The sequence below is a fragment of the Narcine bancroftii genome, chromosome 1, assembly GCF_036971445.1.
Source record: "Narcine bancroftii isolate sNarBan1 chromosome 1, sNarBan1.hap1, whole genome shotgun sequence".
NCBI classification, from domain to species: Eukaryota; Metazoa; Chordata; class Chondrichthyes; order Torpediniformes; family Narcinidae; genus Narcine; species Narcine bancroftii.
The window spans coordinates 467,607,540-467,630,989 of NC_091469.1; the positions used below are offsets into that span (position 1 = coordinate 467,607,540).

General features: G+C 40.5%; 1 protein-coding gene across 7 annotated transcripts in view; it reads left to right on the top strand.

Moving 5' to 3' along the window:
- LOC138751857 (disco-interacting protein 2 homolog C) overlaps positions 1-23,218 on the top strand; it is a 661,234-nt gene extending 638,016 nt beyond the window's left edge. For all 7 annotated transcript variants that reach the window (XM_069914709.1, XM_069914705.1, XM_069914708.1 and 4 more), the window contains 4 exons: positions 7,040-7,114; positions 10,005-10,179; positions 11,613-11,736; positions 20,168-23,218. In XM_069914709.1, the coding sequence (XP_069770810.1) occupies positions 7,040-7,114; positions 10,005-10,179; positions 11,613-11,736; positions 20,168-20,420 (627 nt within the window). In that variant the 3' untranslated portion in view covers positions 20,421-23,218. The remainder of the gene's footprint in view (positions 1-7,039; positions 7,115-10,004; positions 10,180-11,612; positions 11,737-20,167) is intronic.
- The last annotated feature ends 232 nt before the right edge of the window (positions 23,219-23,450 follow it).

The window sequence follows — 23,450 nt, forward strand, 5'->3', positions numbered from 1 at the left end:
CTGCAAAAGGTAGTGGACACAGCCCAGGACATCACAGGCAAAACCCTTCCCACTATTGGGTACATCTACAGCGAACAATGCTGTCGGAGAGCAGTAGCAATCGTCAAAGACCCACACCACCCAGCACACTCTCTGTTCTTGTTGCTGCCATCAGGAAAGAGGTAAAGATGCCATAAGACTCACCCCACCAGGTTCAGGAAGAGCTGCTACCCTCCACCATCAGAGTCCTCAACGGCAAAGAAGGACTCTTATTTGTGCACTTTATTAATTTTCTTTTGATCTCTCTGTATTGCACAGTCAGTTTGTTTACATTCATTATCTCGACAGTTCTTTTTTTGTTTACATGTATTGTGCTGTGTACAATTTACCTTTTGCACTACCAATTAGTGGTAATTCTGCCATGCCCGCAGGATGAAAGAATCTCAGGGTTGTTTGTGATATCATGTATGTATTCTGACAATAAATCTGAAATCTGAAAACCTCTGACTAGGGCGATTCTTACTAAGCAGGGATAAGAAGACACTGTAAGGGAATCACCCCAATGTCAACCGGCATCTGCAGCCCTTCATCCAGGCAACGCCACTGTTGTTTAACATAACTTTATTCAAACAGCTGCTATGAGCAAAGCATGTCCAAGGCGCTCCGCTGGCTGAATATTTGCTCCCATCTTTACTAAAGGTTTATGTATTACTTCAGAGAACATTTACTTATACAATTTCAATCTTGCATATTTTTACCTATTATTTCATTTTTACCTATTTAGTTTATTTTATTCTTAATTATTTTAATTTTCCTCAATTTATTTAAATGTTCCTCAATTTTTTTTTTGCTGGTTGTTTCAGGCTGCCAGTTGCTTGAATTCTGGATACCATGGGCTTTACTGTTGTTTAAGCTGCAACTGCATTTAGGGTCTGGAACATAAAATGAACTGACTTTTCCCCTGTTCCAGTTCAGATGAAGGATCTTTAACCCGAAAGGGTTACAGTTTAATGTTCACTGACTTCCACCTTTTCCTTCAGATTTCCATCGTCTATGGTAGTTTTTTAAATTTTTTTTATTTTCCTTTATCGGTTTAAATTGCCTGTTGTCCTCCAGCATCACGGGGAATGATACTGATAAATGATGCCTGATGTCTTAGTTGATATCACTATAATAATTGGACTCTGCGTCTTCATCCAGATACTGAACACAGGGCAGGATTCTTCCCACAGTAACACCTGATAGACAACATTGTGGAATAAATAAAGACTCAGGCTTTGGAATTGTGAGATGACCTCTGTAAAGTAAACCAAAATGGTCTAGAGATTATCTTGTATCTCACTGGCCACAAGGATGGATCATATTGCCAAACGTACAGGGTTGGTCAGTTCATTGGATGTAATTTGGTGGTACGGGTGTCAATGGCCAGAATTGGCTTCTACCATATTGTAAATAAATTTTAAATTTAAATCTAAACAATAAAACCCTCAAATAAACCTTGGTGAATGTAACTGCAATCAAAAAGAAATCCTCATTCTTGTCTTCAGGCACGTGGGGATTCCTTTGTTACCAAATATCATCTTGTAGATTGATAGCTAAACATTTGAAGGGGTCCTTTGTTTGTGGTGTCCGAGGTTCAGCCTGAAGAAACAACTGGCAGGGAGCCGTTGAAGACAAGCTGGTTCCCAAAAGAGACAATGACATGAGATAGAAGACATAAAGAAGATTAGGTAAAATACAGCAAAGGAAGTGGTGTGAGTGCCTGAGAAAGTCCCTGTGTATGTTGGACATTGGGCGATCATTTCCAGAAATAATAGACAATGAAGAGAACATTGGAAGTGAATGAGGTGAGTAAGATGAGTGATGGAGGGTCAGTGACTGGAGGATCTATCTCAAGGTACAATGCTGACGAAATTCAGAACACACTTCTTCGAGACATCTTGTCTCGAGCTACAGCAGTAGTAACATAGAATTTACATAGAACATTATAACAGAGTACAGGCCCTTCAGCCTATGATGTTGTCCCAACACATATACACCTACCAAAATAAAACACTAAATCTTCCTCCCTCTGAACCATCTATTTTTCTTTCATCCATGTGTTTACCTTCTTCTTTGGCTTGGCTTTGCGGACGAAGATTTATGGAGGGGGTAAAAGTCCACGTCAGCTGCAGGCTCGTTTGTGGCTGACAAGTCCGATGCGGGACAGGCAGACACGGTTGCAGCGGCTTCAGGGGAAAATTGGTTGGTTGGGGTTGGGTGTTGGGTTTTTCCTCCTTTGCCTTTTGTCAGTGAGGTGGGCTCTGCGGTCTTCTTCAAAGGAGGTTGCTGCCCGCCAAACTGTGAGGCGCCAAGATGCACGGTTTGAGGCGAGATCAGCCCACTGGCGGTGGTCAATGGGGCAGGCACCAAGAGATTTCTTTAGGCAGTCCTTGTACCTTTTCTTTGGTGCACCTCTGTCACGGTGGCCAGTGGAGAGCTCGCCATATAACACGATCTTGGGAAGGCGATGGTCCTCCATTCTGGAGACGTGACCCACCCAGCGCAGCTGGATCTTCAGCAGCGTGGACTCGATGCTGTCGACCTCTGCCATCTCGAGTACTTCGACGTTAGGGATGAAAGCGCTCCAATGGATGTTGAAGATGGAGCGGAGACAACGCTGGTGGAAGCGTTCTAGGAGCCGTAGGTGATGCCGGTAGAGGACCCATGATTCGGAGCTGAACAGGAGTGTGGGTATGACAACGGCTCTGTATACGCTTATCTTTGTGAGGTTTTTCAGTTGGTTGTTTTTCCAGACTCTTTTGTGTAGTCTTCCAAAGGCGCTATTTGCCTTGGCGAGTCTGTTGTCTATCTCATTGTCGATCCTTGCATCTGATGAAATGGTGCAGCCGAGATAGGTAAACTGGTTGACCGTTTTGAGTTTTGTGTGCCCGATGGAGATGTAGGGGGGCTGGTAGTCATGGTGGGGAGCTGGCTGATGGAGGACCTCAGTTTTCTTCAGGCTGACTTCCAGGCCAAACATTTTGGCAGTTTCCGCAAAGCAGGACGTCAAGCGCTGAAGAGCTGGCTCTGAATGGGCAACTAAAGCAGCATCGTCTGCAAAGAGTAGTTCACGGACAAGTTTCTCTTGTGTCTTGGTGTGAGCTTGCAGGCGCCTCAGATTGAAGAGACTGCCATCCGTGCGGTACCGGATGTAAACAGCGTCTTCATTGTTGGGGTCTTTCATGGCTTGGTTCAGCATCATGCTGAAGAAGATTGAAAAGAGGGTTGGTGCGAGAACACAGCCTTGCTTCACGCCATTGTTAATGGAGAAGGGTTCAGAGAGCTCATTGCTGTATCTGACCCGACCTTGTTGGTTTTCGTGCAGTTGGATAATCATGTTGAGGAACTTTGGGGGACATCCGATGCGCTCTAGTATTTGCCAAAGCCCTTTCCTGCTGCCAGTGGGCTGATAACGCCTCAAACCGTGCATCTTGGCGCCTCACAGTTTGGCGGGCAGCAACCTCCTTTGAAGAAGACTGCAGAGCCCACCTCACTGACAAAAGGCAAAGGAGGAAAAACCCAACACCCAACCCCAACCAACCAATTTTCCCTTGCAACCGCTGCAATCGTGTCTGCCTGTCCCGCTCGGACTTGTCAGCCACAAACGAGCCTGCAGCTGACGTGGACTTTTTACCCCCTCCATAAATCTTCGTCCACGAAGCCAAGCCAAAGATATCTTTTTTTTTTTTTTTTTTTTAATTTTTTATTTTTCACACCATAAATCACAATAGCCATGATATACACTTTTTCTTTTCCACACATTTACAGTGACTTTTTCTCCCTCCCCCCTCCCTCCTCCCAAGCCACCCCCCCATCCCCCCCCCCTCTCATCCATTTTAGGTATACAATCTAGGTTGCATTAATTCAGTTAGACAATGTTGTCATTCAACAAAAATACACCAGAAATTCTACTGAGTCCATTCTTTTCTTTTCTTCTCCTTCCATCAACTTAGGTAATGTTTGTTCCCGGTAGGTTTTCGCTATTGTATTTAATGTAAGGCTCCCATACTTGTTCGAATATTTCAATATTATTTCTTAAACTATATGTTATTTTTTCTAATGGAATACATTTATTCATTTCTATATACCATTGTTGTATTTTCAAATTATCTTCCAATTTCCAGGTTGACATAATACATTTTTTTGCTACGGCTAGGGCTATCTTAACAAATCTTTTTTGTGCATCCTCCAAGTCAATTCCAAATTCTTTATTTTTTATGTTACTTAGGAGAAAGATCTCTGGATTCTTTGGTATATTGTTTTCTGTTATTTTATTTAATATCTGATTGAGATCATCCCAAAATTTTTCTACTCTCTCACATGTCCAGATTGCATGAATTGTTGTTCCCCTTTCTTTTTTACATCGAAAACATCTATCAGATACTGTTGGGTCCCATTTATTTAACTTTTGCGGTGTAATGTATAGTCTGTGTAACCAATTATATTGTATCATACGCAGCCTCGTATTTATTGTATTTCTCATCGTTCCAGAGCATAACTTCTCCCATGTTTCCTTTTTTATCTTTATATTTAAATCTTGTTCCCATTTTTGTTTAGTTTTACCATTTGTTTCCTCATTTTCCTTTTCTTGCAGTTTAATATACATATTTTTTATAAATCTTTTGATTAACATTGTATCTGTAATCACATATTCAAGGTTACTTCCCTCTGGTAAACTCAAGTTGCTTCCTAATTTATCTTTCAAGTAGGATCTCAGTTGGTAATATGCCAGCGCTGTATCTCCAGTTATATTGTACTTATCTCTCATTTGTTCAAAGGATAAGAATCTACTTCCTGAAAAACAATTTTCTATTCTTTTAATCCCTTTTTTTTCCCATTTTCTAAAGGCAAGGTTGTCTATTGTAAAAGGGAGTAACTTATTTTGCGTCAATATTAGTTTTGGTATTTGGTAATTTATTTTATTTCTTTCTACATGAATCTTCTTCCATATATTGAGGAGATGGTGTAATACTGGAGAAGTTCTATGTTGTACCAATTTTTCGTCCCATTTATATAATATGTGTTCAGGTATCTTTTCCCCTATTTTATCTAATTCTAGTCTCGTCCAGTCTGGTTTTTCCCTTGTTTGATAAAAATCTGATAGGTACCTTAATTGTGCAAGCCAAAGATATCTTTATGACAAACTGCAACAGATACTCTTAACTGGCAGATCATATAGTTCAAGTAAGAACATACAAATGTTTCTCATTACACTGAAATTCACCTTACAGGGTATAAATTAATTTCCATTACAGTGAGGAAGAAAATTACTTGATATTAATGTGAAAGCACTTTTTTTTTGACATACAGCACGTTAAGAGGTCCTTCCAGCCCACGAATCCCTGCCGCCCAATTACACTCAATTAACCCATGTGGTGATACATCCACCAGTCTACTGCAGGGGGCGATCTCTGCACCTGGCCGGCTGTCAATCAGCTGACCTGAACAGACCACCTAAGCGGCTGACTCCACCCGGCTGGCTATCAATCAGCCGACCTGAGCCAGCCCCTCCTGAGCCAGTCAAACAGGGAGCCACCAAGGCATGAATTGGTGTTCAGACTTTTACTGGAATAAAGACTGTTGTACAATCTTTCAAGTTTTGTGCTTGCTTGCTCAGCTGGATTTGAACCTGGGTCGTTTGCTCTGCAACTGCGTTGCGCTAACCGCTGTGCTAATCGTGCCACCCTAGTTGTTGCCTGGATAGGAAAATATGTCTTCTGTGGCGAGGTTAGCTTTTCTCTTGGACCGAAGAAGGATGAGGGGTGACTTAATAGAGGTTTACAAGATTATGAGAGGCATTGATAAGGTATACAGACAGCATTTATTTTTCCCCAGGGCAGGAACAGCAAACGCCAGAGGACATCTGTACAAAGTGAAGGGAGGAAAATTTAGGGGAGACATCCTCTTTTTACACAGAGAGTTGTGGGTGCCTGGAATGCCCTGCCAGGGGTGCTGGTCAGGGCTGCAACAATAGGGGCATTTAACAGCCCCTAAGGCTAGAGCTGGATGAGGTCCTCACCCAGGATGAGACATATAAGGCAATCGAACAACTGAAAAGTGGCAAAGCAGCAGGTATGGATGGAATCCCCCCAGAGGTCTGGAAGGCTGGCGGCAAAACTCTGCATGCCAAATTGCATGAGTTTTTCAAGCTTTGTTGGGACCAAGGAAAACTGCCTCAGGACCTTCGTGATGCCACCATCATCACCCTGTACAAAAACAAAGGTGAGAAATCAGACTGCTCAAACTACAGGGGAATCACGCTGCTCTCCATTGCAGGCAAAATCTTCGCTAGGATTCTACTAAATAGAATAATACCTAGTGTCGCCGAGAATATTCTCCCAGAATCACAGTGCGGCTTTCGCGCAAACAGAGGAACTACTGACATGGTCTTTGCCCTCAGACAGCTCCAAGAAAAGTGCAGAGAACAAAACAAAGGACTCTACATCACCTTTGTTGACCTCACCAAAGCCTTCGACACCATGAGCAGGAAAGGGCTTTGGCAAATACTAGAGCGCATCGGATGTCCCCCAAAGTTCCTCAACATGATTATCCAACTGCACGAAAACCAACAAGGTCGGGTCAGATACAGCAATGAGCTCTCTGAACCCTTCTCCATTAACAATGGCGTGAAGCAAGGCTGTGTTCTCGCACCAACCCTCTTTTCAATCTTCTTCAGCATGATGCTGAACCAAGCCATGAAAGACCCCAACATAAAGATATAAAGCGATGAGAAACGTACAGAGATGGCCAGAAATTTGAGGGAAGAGGCATGTGCAGATTCTTAAGAACTTGGATTTTTATTTGAGAGCCCTGAAATTGACCTTTAAGGGTGTGACCAGTAATGATGACATACCATTGTCATTGCAGTCAGGTTTTTATCCTAAGAATTTTCCACGTGTAAACAGTTAATCGTGCCAGGTTGCTTCAGGAAGCTCTGCTCATAATCAAGCATGTGTGAAATGTACAATAAAGAAAAAAGGGTGTGGACTGACGTTGCTTCCTGTATACTTTCTTATAGATCCTGCCTGGAGTGAGAATAATTATTGCCAACCCTGAAACAAAAGGACCCCTAGGGGACTCACACCTTGGTGAGGTGAATTATCCACTATTTATTTTCCAGTTAAAAGCTGTTTTCTTGGTGATGCGATTCAGATAACGTTCAGAATGGTTCAGGTAATGTTGGGCCTGTGAAAACTCTTTGCTATCCACTCTGAATCAGTTAATGAAGAAGTCTGCAGATGCTGGAGAGCTGGAATAATATATTTAAAAAGTTGCTGGAGGAACTCAACAGGTCAGGCAGCATCCATGGAAAGGTCTAGGCAGTCTAGGTTTCAGACCTGAGCCCTTCATCAGGAAGAGCTCAGGCCTGGAACGTCGACTGCCCACTGCTTTCCTTAGGCGCTGCTTGACCTACTGAGTTCCTCCAGCAACTTTTGTTCTGTATTGTTCTTAATGAGTTAATGTATTTTTACTATCACAGCAAACTTCTGAGAAAGATGGGTTCGCAGCTGTGAGGGATTATCCATGTTTTGGTGGATTTCACATGTGTGACATCATATGGTTTCTCTCGTCTTTCCACATGCTCCGTACCAACATTCAGTGCCTCGAGCCAGAGGTTTATAAAATGATGAAAGGGTAGACAGTCAGAATCTTTTTTTCCCCAGGGTAAGACTGTGTTACATACAGAGGACATGTATTTAAGGTGAACAAGGGAGAGTTGAAAGGAAATGGGGAGGCAAATTTTGTTGGAATGGGTTGCCAGATGTATTAATGGAAACAGATGCAATATTAGTGTTTAACAAGCTGTAAGATAGACTCATGAATATGCATGGTTTTAATTTGGGCATCATGTCCAGTGCAGCCAAAGATGATCTATGTCCTAATGTCAAGAGTAGCCTCAGCCACTTTGTTCATTTGAGTTCCTTCATTTTACCAGATAATCGTGATTTGGAATCTTGCTCAACTAATCTCACTCTTTTTGTTCACTGAGGTTTCCTCATTTACTGTTCATTTTAAATTTCACAATTGAGTTAGATTTTCTGGTTCCACTTGTGTTTATTTTAATTACTTTTAAATGAATAAAAAGAAAACTTCACTTCTACCATGCCTTATATGTGAGCCATCAAGGTGATTCCAATTGTTATGTGGCAAGGTAATTGTGTCCAGCAAGTTCCTATTAAATATAGCGCAAGGGCAGAATATTCTGTCTTGCTATTTTGCTGTATTGTCCAGGAAATCACAGTTAACTCCTCTACTGCTGTTCAAAAGGGAGCTACGGGTATTTTTCTATTCAGCGGAGCTGCACAGCAAGGGCTTCAGTCTGTTATCTCATTCACAAGAGAGCACCTTCCCTCCTTGCCATGCCTGTCAGCCTAAGATGAAGTCTCTGGAGTAGGTTTTGATCTAGAAGCAAAAGTGCCCCCAACAAAACCCTGATGGTGTCAATAAAATTAGATCCCAAGCCTCAAAGCAAAGTACTAACTACACAGTTGCATCCACCTCTTGGAATACATGTGGCTTTCTCCCCGGCAGGACTGAATTTTTTTCTTGTGTCTTTAATGTTTCATAACAAATGTAAGAGCTGCATCTCTCCTGAGAGTAAAAACACAGAAATGCTGGACAAACTTGGCAGATCTTGCAGTGCCCATAAAGATATATTACCAACGTTTCGAGTCTGAGCCCTTCTTCAAGGTAATACTTTTGCCTCCTACGAGTTCTTCCAGCATTTCCGTGTTTTTACTACAGTCTCAGTGTCTGATTTTCCTGTTTCACTCTCTGCTTAAAGTACTTGGGACATTCCTGTAAATTGGGGTTTCTGTTTCATGAATAAAAACCTCATTGGACAATGTGGATTTTGTGTGACAGTGTAGAGGTGACATGCTCAATGATATACTCCTCAGTGAAAAACTCATGCTTCAATTTATTGTCATTGTAATAAAACAGGAAATTGCTTTTGCCTGCCGTAAGGCAGACAGATTCGCCATCGGCAGAAATTGCCTGAAGCGCCTCTTACAGTCAAGAGAAAGAGAAGCAAAAGAGAGTCCCCCCAGAGTAACCGATTGTCCATGGATTCACCTCCGGTGCCTCTGCAGCCACACAGAGTCCAATCCAAACCAAACTACTGGCAACCCAAACTCCAGATCTGAACCTCTGACACATTCAGGAACCCCCCCCCCCTGCCCCCCGCCCAGTGCCGTCGGCCCCCCTTCGCATCCAGGTGGTACCCTGTCAGCCAGCTGCGAGCCAGTCTCCAGCAATCCGCAGCCCAGCGCGAGTCCCCCGACGGCAGTCTCTGCTGGAATATGAAACCAATTTCATTCGAAGAATGAGCAAGCCTCCTGCCAATCTCGTGTTTTTTTCCCGTATGCTCACTGATTTTTCTTTCATTTGCATTTTACATGGAACATTATGGTACAGTACAGTCCCTTCAGCCCACAATGCTGGATCAATCTATATAAACCTACTTGACAACAGAGTAATTTTTCTCTCCATCACACCCACACCCCTCTATTTTTCTTGCATCCATGTACCTAAGAGTCTTTTGAATGTCCCTATATTAAATCAGCCTCCACCATCATTCCTGGCAATGCATTCCAGGCACCCACCACTCTCAGAGTTCAAAAAAACTTACCTGTGATATTTCCCCTAAACTTTCTTCCACTCACCTTAAGCAGATGTACCCTGGTGTTTGCTGTTGTCGCCCCAGGAAGAAGTTGTTGGCTGTCCATGATGTCTAAGCCCCTCATAGTCTTGTATACCCCTAAGAAGTCACCTCCGATCCAGTGTTGCTCCAAAGAGAAACACCCGAGCTCTGTCAACCTTGCCTTGTTCCTCCTTTGGTTCCTGCCACCTTCTCCTACCTTCTCTGTAAACATTAATAAGCATGCTATTTATTGATACTAAATGCATTACGGGGATTGTACAGCAGATCACATAAGCAGTATTTTGCTGGATAGATTCACATCTTTTTCCCACCGGAACAGATTTGGGTTCACAGTGCGCATAATGCGAGTGGATATTTCACCGTTTATGGAGACGAATCACTTCAGTCAGATCATTTCAACTCCCGTCTGAGCTTTGGTGATACTCAAACTGTATGGGCCCGAACAGGTTACTTGGGATTCCTTAGACGGACGGATCTTACTGATGCTAATGGAGGTAAGTGCCAGCGAGAACGACCAGACTTTAGGAGAAATTCATCACCTTTTCCTTTATTATCAAAGAGCCATTGAGTTGTACAGCACAGAAAGGCCCAGCATGTCTGTGCTGAGCTTTATGCCCATCTATAGTAATCCCATTTACCTACATTAAGTCGGTGCCTTGATGAAATGTGTCTTAAATGTAGTGATTGTATCCAAATCCACCACCTACCCTGGCAGCAAGTTCTTGCATAAAAAACACCCAAACTTTCCCCTTTAAACCCCCTTTCTCTCATCAGGACCCCGTGTTCTTTTGTTTGTTGATCCTCTACCACAGAGAAAGGCTCTGGATGTCCATTCTGTGTAGGCCTTAGAATTTTATGTCCACCTATCAGGTCACTCCCTGTCCATCCGGTGCTTCCCTCCTAATGGTAACCATCCCCAATGAAAGGAAGCTTTACCAGTTTACCTTAACATTCAGAAGTCATCTATTTCATAAGGATCATTAATAATGAATAGGGTTAACTGACCAGCCGTACAAAAAATGGCGCTGCATTAGAACATATAAGAAATAAGAGCAGGAGTAGGGCATCTGGCCTGTTGAACCTGCTCCAATATTCATTGAGATTATGGCTGATCTGATGAAACGCTCATCTCCACCTACTCATTTCTGCCTTTTCCCCATATCCCTTAATTCCCTTAATATGTAAAAATCTCTCCAACCTTGCCTTAAATATATTTATTGAGGTGGCCTCCACTGCTTCAAGGATAGGTCAGAGGTTGCTTTGCAGTGAGTGACCTCCTGCTTCCCCACGGCCTGTCTAGCCCCTGAAGGGCCAATTCCAGAGTGGGTGCTTGCATGACTCCAACTCCAGTAGCACTCAGGAAGTGAGCACACACCTCATCAACCAGATTAAATCTCCAGTGCAACATTGGCTGAGTCCTACATCATCTATAGGACAAACTATCATACTTTGCTGAGAGAATTTTGACAGCATGTCACATGCTCACAACTGACACACAGAATGGCAAATGCAGCTCAGTGCAGCCACTTCCACTTCACATGCCACCATGACGTGGGAATAGTTTGCAGTTCTATTACAAATGAAGTATCTCCACCATGGCACTTGCAATAGTTCAAGGGGAATTATCCATAGAACCCTTTGACCTACCTAGTCTGTGCTAAACTATTATCCTGCTTTGTTACAGTGACCTGCATCCGGACCCCTGCCATCCATGTACATATCCAAATTTTTCTTAAATCTTAAAATTGAGCCTGTATTCACCACCTCAGCTGGCAGCTTGTTCCACGCTCCCACCACTCTCTGCATGAAGAAGTTCCCCTAATGTTCCCTTTAAACAGCTACTCGCAACATTATTCTCTGTGTACATAAAACTGACGGAATTGTTTCAAAATGAGTTTGATGAAATCCATGATTTATACATTTTTAGAACGCCATGATGCATTGTATGTTGTGGGTGCGTTAGATGAAGCGATGGAGTTGCGAGGAATGAGATATCATCCCATTGACATTGAAACATCTGTGATTCGTGCACACAAGAGCATTACTGAGTGGTAGGTGTCACTCAGCTGTACAAGCATTCTCTCTTTTACACTTTGACCTATTGCTGTGAGTCATGAAGTTGATTTGAACATCACCTAATGCAATGAGTTCTATTGAGATGTTAACTTTTTGTTGATATTTCATGTTAATTCATGTGGTCAGAACATTCTCCAATGGGCGAAGAGAATCCAGTTATCTTCAATTGCAGTGGCATAGATTTTCCTGCAAAATGTGATCTGTAGATTGAGAATTCAGTTCTCTCAGTCCTAAGAGCTCCTGATTCTGCTAATAAATTATTTTTTTTAAGTTGGCTGAACTTCTGAAGGCATTAACCTATACAGTGTTAAACCAAGAGCTGGGACATGACAATAACCTAAGGAGCTGAATTTCTGATGGGCCAGTTAGCCATACACTACTGTAGTTCTTTACAATACAAACCCTCCTTTGTGGAAAGTAAGATGATTCAAGATCCTGTATATGTGAATATGTCATTTAAAATGTGTGTGGGACAGTAAGTACAGAGATCATGGTGACGGAAGAATCAAGGAAGCCAATGACTAGGTGCTTAAGTAGAATGGATGTACATAGGAGCAATCACCTATTTCATTGCTCTCCATTTATACTGTGGCAGGAGACCTGGTCTCAGCACATCTCTGAATGACGTGAAGAAGCCGAAAGTAACAGCATATATAAAATGTGCCCAAGCCTTTGCAATGTACCATGTAGGTTGAGAGGAAAGATGTCAGGATGAAGAAACTGGCTATGGGAAGAGGGATTCTTACTGCCACATAATTCAAGTTCAAGTTTAGTGCCACATTATACTTGGCACAGTGAGAAGAGTTAAAGACTTAGGGTAATGTGAAGAGGGAAAAACTGTTCGCTTACGAATTAATACGAGAAAAGTTATCCATTTCAAATTAGCACATGAATGAAGATAGAGATTGGGGAAATGTTCTTCATATCATTGAAGCAAGGTATTATGAGAAGTACCAGCATTTGAATCCAATGAGGGTTAAAAGGAAAGATTGGGATGTGTTTTAGCTGGTTCCAGTACGGAGCTGGCACAGAGCATGAACATTTGAGGTGGACTCTGAAATAACATGGGGATAGCTTTCTTAATCTGGCAGCCAAACAAATACATTTCCAATATCATTAAACTATGTTGTTATTTCCTTCTTTTCAGTAGGCCAGATAGTCCCCAACTTGTCAGTGTAGCAATGAAAGTCCAAAGACCATTGGCCAAGGTTGGCGCATGATGGAGATCTGACAGTCTGAGGCTAGCAGGCCATAAGCCACACACTGCGGCTTATTACCGGGCATTGGCAATCTGGTGGGAACGGCAGAGCTGCTTGACCACGAATTAAGTCAAAGAGGAAGAGGGTAGACTGAAGTGAAATCTTGCAACTAAAACTAAACTGGAAAATTATTCAAATCTATTCAAACGTGGCTTGGTGGTTCTGTTCAAAATCGGGATTAGATCAGGCTATCGGTACGCTGAAGAAATGCTGTTACTTCTTGCAAGAGTCATAGAGTCACTCAGCATGGAAACAGGCTCTTTGGCCTCACCTACCCACACTGACCAGAAGTTATCCCACCCACAGTGATCCTACCTGCTTGCATTTGGCCCATATCCCTGTAACCCTATCCTATCTGTGCATCTAAATGTTTCTTTTCAATTTCAATAGTACCTGCCTCAATCACCTCCTGCAGCAGCCCATTCCATACATTCACCACCCTCTCCCTCTATGTAAAGAAATGATCCCTCAGGTTCCTATTAAATCTTTCACCCCCTCTCCTTAAACCTGTGACCTCAGGCAAACTCCACTGGGCAGAAGACTCTCTGTGTTCACCTGATTTATTCCTCTCTTGATTTTGTACACCTCTCTGAACTCACCGTCATCCTCCTGCACTTTGAGGAATAAAGCCATAACCAGCTCAACCTTTCCCTATAGCTGGGGGGGAGTCACATGATGGAGTAGTGGCCGGTAGGGGAATACAAGTCCTCTCCAGAAAAGAAATAAAGTGAAGAAAATACAAAGTTCAAGAAATACAAAATATAACGTATAAAAGATAAAGTTGTAGAGAAAAGAAAGAAAATGGCACCCAAAAAGGAAAAAAATAAAAATAACGGGAAAAAAAGAAGAAAAGATGCCAGAAGAGAAAGGAGAAGGCCTTACCTGCATGAAGAAACAGGGAGCCATCGTGGAGAAGAGAGCCTGTTCTCCGAGGTTGGTGTCGGCCCCGCAGATTTGCGACCCCCGCCCCCCCCAACCACTGGACTGCAAAAATGGCTCTCTGAGCCAAACAAAAATGTGTAACTACGCTTACTGAGGAGAAGGAGAACACTGATGGGAGGGGGCTCAGCAGAGGAGCGGGCAAACACAACGCGACCAGCTGAGGGATGCCCGACACCAGGGCTCTCAGCTGGAAGAGGAAAGTGACAGGAAAGGGAGTGAAAGGAAAGAAGAGCAGCAGCAGGAGGCCCAATGGATGAGTAGTCCAGAAGAAGAGAACCAACAGCAAGAAGCCAAGCAAGAAGAAGCCCAGCAAAGAGAGACAAGCAACTCATCAGGAAAGTCAGAAGAGACACAGATACAAGGAAGAGAAGAAGAAGACACAAGCACAGGTACAGACACAGAAGAAGAGGAAGAAAAAGACCAAGATCTGCACAGAAAAATAGAAGGTAAAACAGATGGACAGAATATAGATAAAGTTTTTTTTCAAGAACAAATGAGAGCATTAAATGAATGGTTGACATTAGAATTTAGTGAAATTAAAAGAAAAATGAAAAGTACAGAAGATAAAGTGAATAGATTAGAGCTGGACATGACAGAAATAGGGAAAAGATTAGAAAATGTGGAAGAATGAGAAACGGCTGTAGAAATGGAAGTGAATGATTTAAGAAGAAAATTGGAAGAAAGTGATAAAAAAGTTAAAGAGTCACAAGAGATGTTAGCTCAGAAAATTGATATAATGGAAAACTATAGTAGGCGAAACAATATAAAGATGAAGAAGGCACAGATATGAAGGAATTTATAAAAGAATGGATCCCAACGGTCCTGGGAATGACAGAAATACAGGAAGGAATGGAAGTAGAAAGGACACACAGGAAACTAGCTCCAAAACCACAGACACATCAAAAACCAAGATCCGTTTTAGTAAAATTTTTGAGATTATACGACAAGAGAAAATATACTGGAGCGGGCAAGGAATAAAATTAGAGAAGACAATAAACCATTGGAATACAAGGGTCAAAAAATATTTTTTTACCCAGACATAAGTTTTGAACTCTTAAAGAAGAGGAAGGGGTTTAATACAGCAAAATCGATCCTATGGAAAAAAGGTTATAAATTTATGATAAGACATCCAGCTGTGCTTAAAATATTTATCCCTGGGGAGCAAAACAGACTGTTCTCGGATCCGGAGGAAGCACGAGAATTTGCAGAACACCTGCAGGACAGAAGGAGAGATGAAGAGTTGTAACAAGAATGAAGAATGACGATAAAACATATATATAAAGATGTAAAAATAATGTATATGTAAGAACTAAAGAAGGGGAAGAGAAGGGAAGAAAGGAAGTAAGGGGAAAAAAAGGAGGGTGAACTTTGTTATATGTGTAAAAAAAGTCTTTTCTGGGGAGGGTTGGGTGGGAGAGAATAACCATCACTGCAAAATCAGTTGATGCTTGCGAGTGGGTTCGCAATCCAAATGGAGAGGGGAGTTGTGGTTGCCCGACAAGGGGCATCTCAGAGAGGGGGGGGAACATTTGGGGCTAAGGGAATATTGGATGTGGGAGTTGTTGAAGTATTTTATGTTTTAAATGTGTTGTCATACATTGAGTTTAAAAAGGGAAAACTGAGAGATGGAAATGGGGAAAATGGGGATGGTGGTGGTGAGGAAGCAGAAATGAAGTGTAAACAGGATGGCCATGTTGAATTATATGACTATAAATATTAATGGAATACATAACCAAATTAAATGGAAGAGGCTATTAAATTTACTGAAAAAAGCAAAAATAGACATAGCATTTGTGCAGGAAATGTATCTAACGGAAGTGGAACATAATAAATTAAAGAGAGACTGGGTCGGGCACGTAGCAGCAGCATCATATAATTCAAAAGCCAGAGGTGTAGCTATATTAATTAATAAAAATGTACCAATCAAAAGAGGAGGAAATAATAGATCCAGCAGGGAGGTATGTAATGATAAAGTGTCAGATATATTCAGAATTTGGAATTTGCTCAATATATGTGCACCTAATGAAGAGGATCAAAAGTTTATGCAAGATATTTTTTTGAAGAATATAGATACGCAAGGGAATATATTGATAGGAGGGGATTTTAACCTTAATTTGGATCCAATGTTGGATAAAACTGGACAAAAGTCAAGCAAAAAGAATAAAGTGGCCAAATTTATGGTTAAATCAATGCAGGAAATGAAACTTATGGATATATGGAGGAGACAGCACCCAAGAGAGAAGGAATACTCATATTATTCGAGTAGGCATAAAACATATTCAAGGATTGATAGGTTTTTGTTTGTCGGCCCATATTCAAGGGAGAGTTAGGAAAACTGAATATAAAGCTAGATTGCTATCTGATCATTAAAGCTATCTGGGGGACATCCCACCAAGAACATATAGATGGAGATTAAACTCCATGCTATTTAAAAGGAAGGATTGTAGAGAGTTTATTGAACGCCAAATTAAAACGTACTTTGAAATAAATACGGAATCAGTGAAAGACAAATTTATATTATGGGATGCAATGAAAGCCTTCATCAGAGGGCAGGTAATAAGTTATGTAACAAAGATGAAAAAGGACTACAATCGGGAAATAGAACAGTTGGAAAGGGAGATATTAAGTACAGAAAAGGAACTAGCAGAAAGGGATGATATAACAAAAAGAAGAGAATTGGCAGACAAAAAAAAATGAAACATTATAAATGTATAAGGTGGAGAAGAACATAATGAAAATAAAGCAAAAGTATTATGAACTAGGAGAAAAAACACACAAAATATTAGCTTGGCAACTTAAAACAGAACAAGCTAAAAGAACTGTATTGGCGTCAAGGACAAACAAATTACATATAATCCAATGGAGATTAATGAAAACTTTAAGGAATTTTATGAACAGTTATACCAAACTGAGAACGAGGGGAAAGATGATAAAATAGAAGAGTTTTTAGCTAAAATTGAACTGCCGAAATTGCAAGAAGAGGTCAAAACAAACTGATAAAACCATTTGAAATAGAGGAAGTACAGGATATATTAAAAAAGCTGCCGAACAATAAAACGCCTGGAGAGGATGGATTCCCAATAGAATTCTATAAAACATTTAAAGTGTTATTAATTCCTCCTCTCCTGGAAGTAATGAACCAGATAGAAGAAACACAAAACTTGCTAGATTCATGTAAGTCAGCAATAATTTTTTTCTTTGGCTTGGCTTCGCGGACGAAGATTTATGGAGGGGGTAAAAAGTCCACGTCAGCTGCAGGCTCGTTTGTGGCTGACAAGTCCGATGCGGGACAGGCAGACACGATTGCAGCGGTTGCAAGGGAAAATTGGTTGGTTGGGGTTGGGTGTTGGGTTTTTCCTCCTTTGCCTTTTGTCAGTGAGGTGGGCTCTGCGGTCTTCTTCAAAGGAGGTTGCTGCCCGCCAAACTGTGAGGCGCCAAGATGCACGGTTTGAGGCGTTATCAGCCCACTGGCGGTGGTCAATGTGGCAGGCACCAAGAGATTTCTTTAGGCAGTCCTTGTACCTTTTCTTTGGTGCACCTCTGTCACGGTGGCCAGTGGAGAGCTCGCCATATAACACGATCTTGGGAAGGCGATGGTCCTCCATTCTGGAGACGTGACCCATCCAGCGCAGCTGGATCTTCAGCAGCATGGACTCGATGCTGTCGACCTCTGCCATCGACGGGGAAAGATCCACTAACACCAGCATCATATAGACCAATATCTCTACTTAATTCAGATTATAAGATAATAGCAAAATTATTAGCAAACAGATTGGCTGACTGTTTTACCAAAAATAGTAAAACAAGATCAAACTGGATTTATTAAGAAAAGACGAACAGCGGATAATGTCTGTAAATTTATTAATTTAATTCATGCAGTTCAAGGAAATAAGAAGCTAACAGTGGCTGTTGCTTTAAACACTGAAAAAGACTTTGACAGGGTAGAATGGAATTATTTATCAATATATTACAGAGGTTCAATCTACCAGAAAATATATTAATTGGATTAAAGCATTATATAATGGACTATTGGCAAAGGTAACAGTAAATGGATATGTATCGAACCAATTTAAATTAAGTAGGTCACTAGGCAGGGATGTCCATTATCTCCCTCACTGTTTGCTTTAGCAATAGAACCATTGGCAGAACTGATAAGAACAAAAAATAAAATAAAAGGGATAAAAATAAAGGAGAAGGAGTATAAAATCAGTTTATTTGCAGATGACATCATAGTATACTTAACAAAACCAGAAATATCAATAAAAGAACTACATAAGAAATTGATGGCGTATGGAGAAATATCGGGGTACAAGATCAACGCAAATAAAAGTGAAGTGATGCCAATGAGTAATGCGGATTATATAGAATTTAAAAAAGAATCACCATTTAAATGGCAAACACAAGCAATCCGATACCTAGGTATTAGGTTAGATAATAATTTAAGTCATTTGTACAAATTAAATTATCAGCTACTAATAAAGAAATTGCAGGAAGACTTAGAACATTGGAAAGAATTATCGCTAACGTTGATAGGAAGGGTAAATTGCATTAAAATGAATGTCTTCCCAAGGATACAATACTTATTTCAATCGTTACCAATTCCCTTAACAGAGAAATTCTTTAATGAACTAAAGAGAATAATAAGAAAATTTTTGTGGAAAAGGGGGAAACCGAGGATAGCGTTAGATAAATTAGCAGAGAGATACAACCAAGGTGGTTTGCAGTTACCAAACTTTAAAAATTATTATAGAGCAGCACAATTAAGGTAATCCCTTTTACAATAGATAACCTTTCCTTTAGAGAATGGAGAGAAAAAGAATTAAAAGAATAGGAAAATTGTTCTTTGGGAAAATAATTTATTAACATTTGAACAATTGAAGTACAAATATGGAATAACTCATGATACAATGTTTGCATACCATCAACTGAAAGCCTATTTAAAGGATAATTGGGAAACAAACAGATTACCAGAAGGAAGCAGCTTTGAATATGTGATTACAGACACAATGATAATTAAAAGATTTATAACGAACATGTACATCAAGCTGCAAGAGAAGGAAAATGATGAAATTAGCTATAAACCCAAACAAAAGTGGGAAAAGGATTTAAACATAAAGATAAAAAATGAAACATGGGAAAAGTTATGTTCTGGAACTATGAAGAACATAATAAACACAAGGTTACGCATGATAGAGTATAATTGGTTGCACAGGTTATATATCATGCCCCAAAAGTTAAAAAAAATGGGATCCAACATTATCAGATAGATGTTTTCGCTGTAAGAAGGAAATGGGAACAACAGTACATGCAATTTTGGAAGATCTAAATCAGATATTAAATAAAATCACAAAAAACAACATACCAAAAAATCCAGAGTTCTTTCTTCTAAGTAATAAAGAAGTAAGGAATTAGGCCTCAAACTGAATGAAGTGCAAAAAAGATTTATTATGATAGCCTTAGCTGTAGCAAAAAAATGTATAATGTCAACTTGGAAATCGGAAGAGAGCCTGAGAATACAGCCATGGTACATGGAAATGAATAAATATATTCCATTGGAAAAAATAACATATAATTTAAAAAATAAAGAAACATTATTTGAACAAATTTGGGAACCATACACGGAACATAACAGAGAGGGCCTACAGTGAACCTTCACCCCCTAAAATGATAATAAGACAAAATGACTTGATCCAGTGTGTAAAAGGAGATGACACATTTTTCTTGTTTATTTTTCATTGTGTGATGACATTGTTTAATGGTTTTATTGTATTGTATATGTTGAATGTTTATTGGTTTTGGAGGGGGGTGGGAAGGTGGGAGGGAAGGTAGGGGGGAAAAGGGAAGAAAATGCCACTGTGTATATTTAAGAGGGAAATGTTTGTATGTAATTTGGTTGATATGGTTCACAGTGTGAAAAATAAAAAATTATTTAAAAAAAACCTCTTCCTATAGCTTAGCCCACACCCCCCCCCCCACCACCCCTCCCCGCGTCCTGGCCACAGCCTTGTAAACCTCTGCATCCTTTCCAGCCTGACAATAACACGGTGACCAAAATTGAACACAAGGGCAAGCATTCGCTTCTGGTGGAATTGGATCATGAATACAAGATAAATACCTATTGAAAATATTTGTTGAATTAAAATTATAATCTTTAAGTAAACCACTGTGCTACCTCTTCCTCATTTCTCTCTTGGTTTTCTTCCAGTGCTGTGTTTACCTGGACTAATCTTTTGGTGGTGGTTGTGGAACTGGATGGATCAGAACAAGAAGCTTTGGACCTGGTTCCCCTGGTCACTAATGTGGTTCTGGAGGAACATTACCTTATTGTAGGAGTTGTAGTTGTGGTTGACGTCGGAGTGATCCCTATAAACTCTCGCGGAGAAAAGCAACGCATGCATCTAAGGGATGGGTTTTTGGCAGACCAACTTGATCCCATCTATGTGGCCTACAACATGTAGCCTCTTGTTCAAGGCTTCCATTGACTCTGTGTATGTAGATATGTAAAAAGAATTCTTGGTGTTCACCACAAAGGTGCAGAAACTAAGAGACAAATGGTTGCTCCAGAGGGGGACTTTCTGCATTGTGACTCGTCACAAAGATGTGAAACTATTCCTTTGTATATCAAAGACACAGCCCTTTGAAGGTCAAAATCCCGTCACGGAATCTATTTCTTGCTTGTTGGTTGATTAACTGCTTTTAAAGTAAGTGTACTATCTGCGCTCCGTATTTTTAAGTTCTATCAGCTGAACTTGCTTACATTTTTTAATCTGCCCTCTAAGGGGGTGCTTTTTATGTATTCACATACTGTGGCAAAAGCAAGTATTTTAGGTTGTCGATTCTTGAGATTTGGTCAAAAATTGTCAAAAAGTTATAAACAAGGAACCTTCTACCTAGAAATGACAGACTGAAGATATTTTGTCCCTCCTTTTTTTTCTTGTATGTCTGGTATTTGACATTAAGAGGTACAAGCGTTAACATCTTCCCTCTTGGCACCTTAAGCGTTGTAACCAAGTTGCGGGCTCCCTCTCAAAGCAGGGCTTGGGAAAAACCTGAAGGGGCAATCAGGAGGTGTCTTCTACCTAACCATAGTGTTGGTCGTTACAGGTGCACCTAGTACAAGCGTTCAAATATGGTTCCTTGCCCTAATGATTATCATTATACTACAAAAAAAAAGGAGAAAAATGCTGAGTAACTTCATATCGTGTAATTATGTACAAAACAGTTTTAATTTATTTTGTTCTTTAGAAGTATATTAAGAGAGAGACATTTGAGAATGTTTTACTCTTTTAAATGTTTGCTATTAAGAAGCAAAGTGTTGCATTATTTCATGTGGATCGCTTCACATCTGCACACTATATTCGAGGTAACTCTTCAGATCTACAGTTTTACCAATGGAAGAAATATTGAAAATGCAGTAATTCTTACTTGCATGGTGTCCCAGTTTTTAAATGAACATAAGGTTGTGTTATTCACTCAGTCCACCTCAGAGGTGCAGTATCTCAGCACGTGACGTAACGTACGCAAGCACTATCCATCTGAAGATAAAGTTTGTGAAAAGATCTGTGGACATCTTTATGCTTGTGAATTAACTGAAGTTAAAAGTGCACTAAAAATATTTAAAAAAAAAACAATAAAAAAATTGTATTGTGCCAGATTGGCTGGTGTTCATTAATAACTTTGTGTTCGCATGTGCACAACATACACTGACGGTTGTTAGACTCTCCACACGTGGCAGGTTAAACAGAGTAGAATCTGCGGTTTTTCAGGATGTGCGCATACTGAATAACCGAGTGTGCTTCAGATTCCAAACTGACAGCTATTTATGATGGGTTTAAACTTTTTACCGTTGCACATCGAGTTTATGGTAAGACTTTTCTGAACCTGTTCATGGGTTCCTAAAGAAAAATAAATAAATCACAAAATAACTAGTTGCAAAAGAGTAAACTTTTTAATGAAGGGTTATAAGAAACTAATGTACAGTGATACTTGTTTTTTTTAACAGTTAAAATCTCTCAAACAATACTTACAATGTCAGGTACCTTTTCCACTTCCCCCCACCCCCCGTAAGATGCAGTTTGCATTCCAATCGGTGGCTGGTAACCTTTCCTTTATTGCATTTTGGTATGACGCCATACTCCATTGTAGGTCATTTGCCATTTTGTCAGGATCACAAGATATAGGAGCAGCCCATTGATTCTGCTCCAAACCTCCTCCTGCATGTTGAGTCAGAGGACTGAGTCTCGCCTACTGTCGCGTTCTCTGAGCTCTTCAAAATATTGCTGGTTCTAATTAACTGGTAAGAGGTGCTTCGATAATGTGACAGAGCCACAGCATTTTAAAATGTTTATTCAAGTCTTAAATTGTGCTGTGGTAGCAGTACTGCAGAAACATGACAGAAGATTCACTTCTGGAGAGTGGCGGGCAACTTGGAGCTGCTGAGTTGGGTATGAAAAATAGAATACTGCCTTAATGAGTAACTGAGTCCTAAGACTCGGACTGCTCTCCACAGTATGAAAATGGTGTTTGCCATTATTGGACAATAAGAAGTAGGTATGGTAAAACTGTTCCCAGTTCCCCACCACACCCCCCCCACGCCCCCCCCCCCGAACAAAATCCAGTATTTTGGGTAATGTTGCCTTTTGTTAGGTTTATCATCTTTTTGATGCCAGGTTCGTGGTGTCCTCTGCTACCTGCCATTTGTAAAGAGAGTCTAACATTTACTATTTGTAGTGAAGTAGGTTTCTTGTTTTGTTGTGAGTGGAAGAAGCAACCATCCAGAGTCCTACCGGACTCAGCAATAAAGAAGGCTTGTCCCGTATTAGAACATTTTCTATAGATTAAACCATGCGTTAGAATGTATAAAAACTGCTTGTCTTGTGACCTAGTTGCTTTGAAGTCAAAGAAAATCATGTAATCAATTGATGCACATGCACAAAATGGAAGGTACATGAAGATCACATATTATCAAAAACAGGATCAGATTTTCTCACGGTGCTTGTTATTATTATCTTGCTTGACACTTGACCCAAGGGAGGACTGTCCCCCCCTAACAGTTGAATGTTAGCAGCGTTCAGTCATTTAGTCTAGTGACTGGTAGAGAATGTCATGTACTTAACCGATCACAATGGATTTTACTGTGCGGAGGACAGCAATCTTTCTTGTATGTTAAACCACCAGTACGCTTTGTACATCTGTGATAACGCCTGTTTTATATTCAAATGAACAAATAAAAGCTTTTATTTTTGTTGCCCTGAAAGCAATTCATCGTCTTCATTCAACAGTCTAAATTTTCTCGTAATGGGCTTGATTAGTTTACACTCTTCTACCCTTCAATTTGCTTTTTCAAGATTAGAAATTTCCTTTGCCCAGCAGAGTTCTAATGGTTATTGTTTTGCATGAATGCAAGGAGAAGGAAAATGACTATTTTTAGAAATTATGCTCCATAAAATAAAAGTTGGCATCGTTTACAAATTTTCCCTTGCAACCGC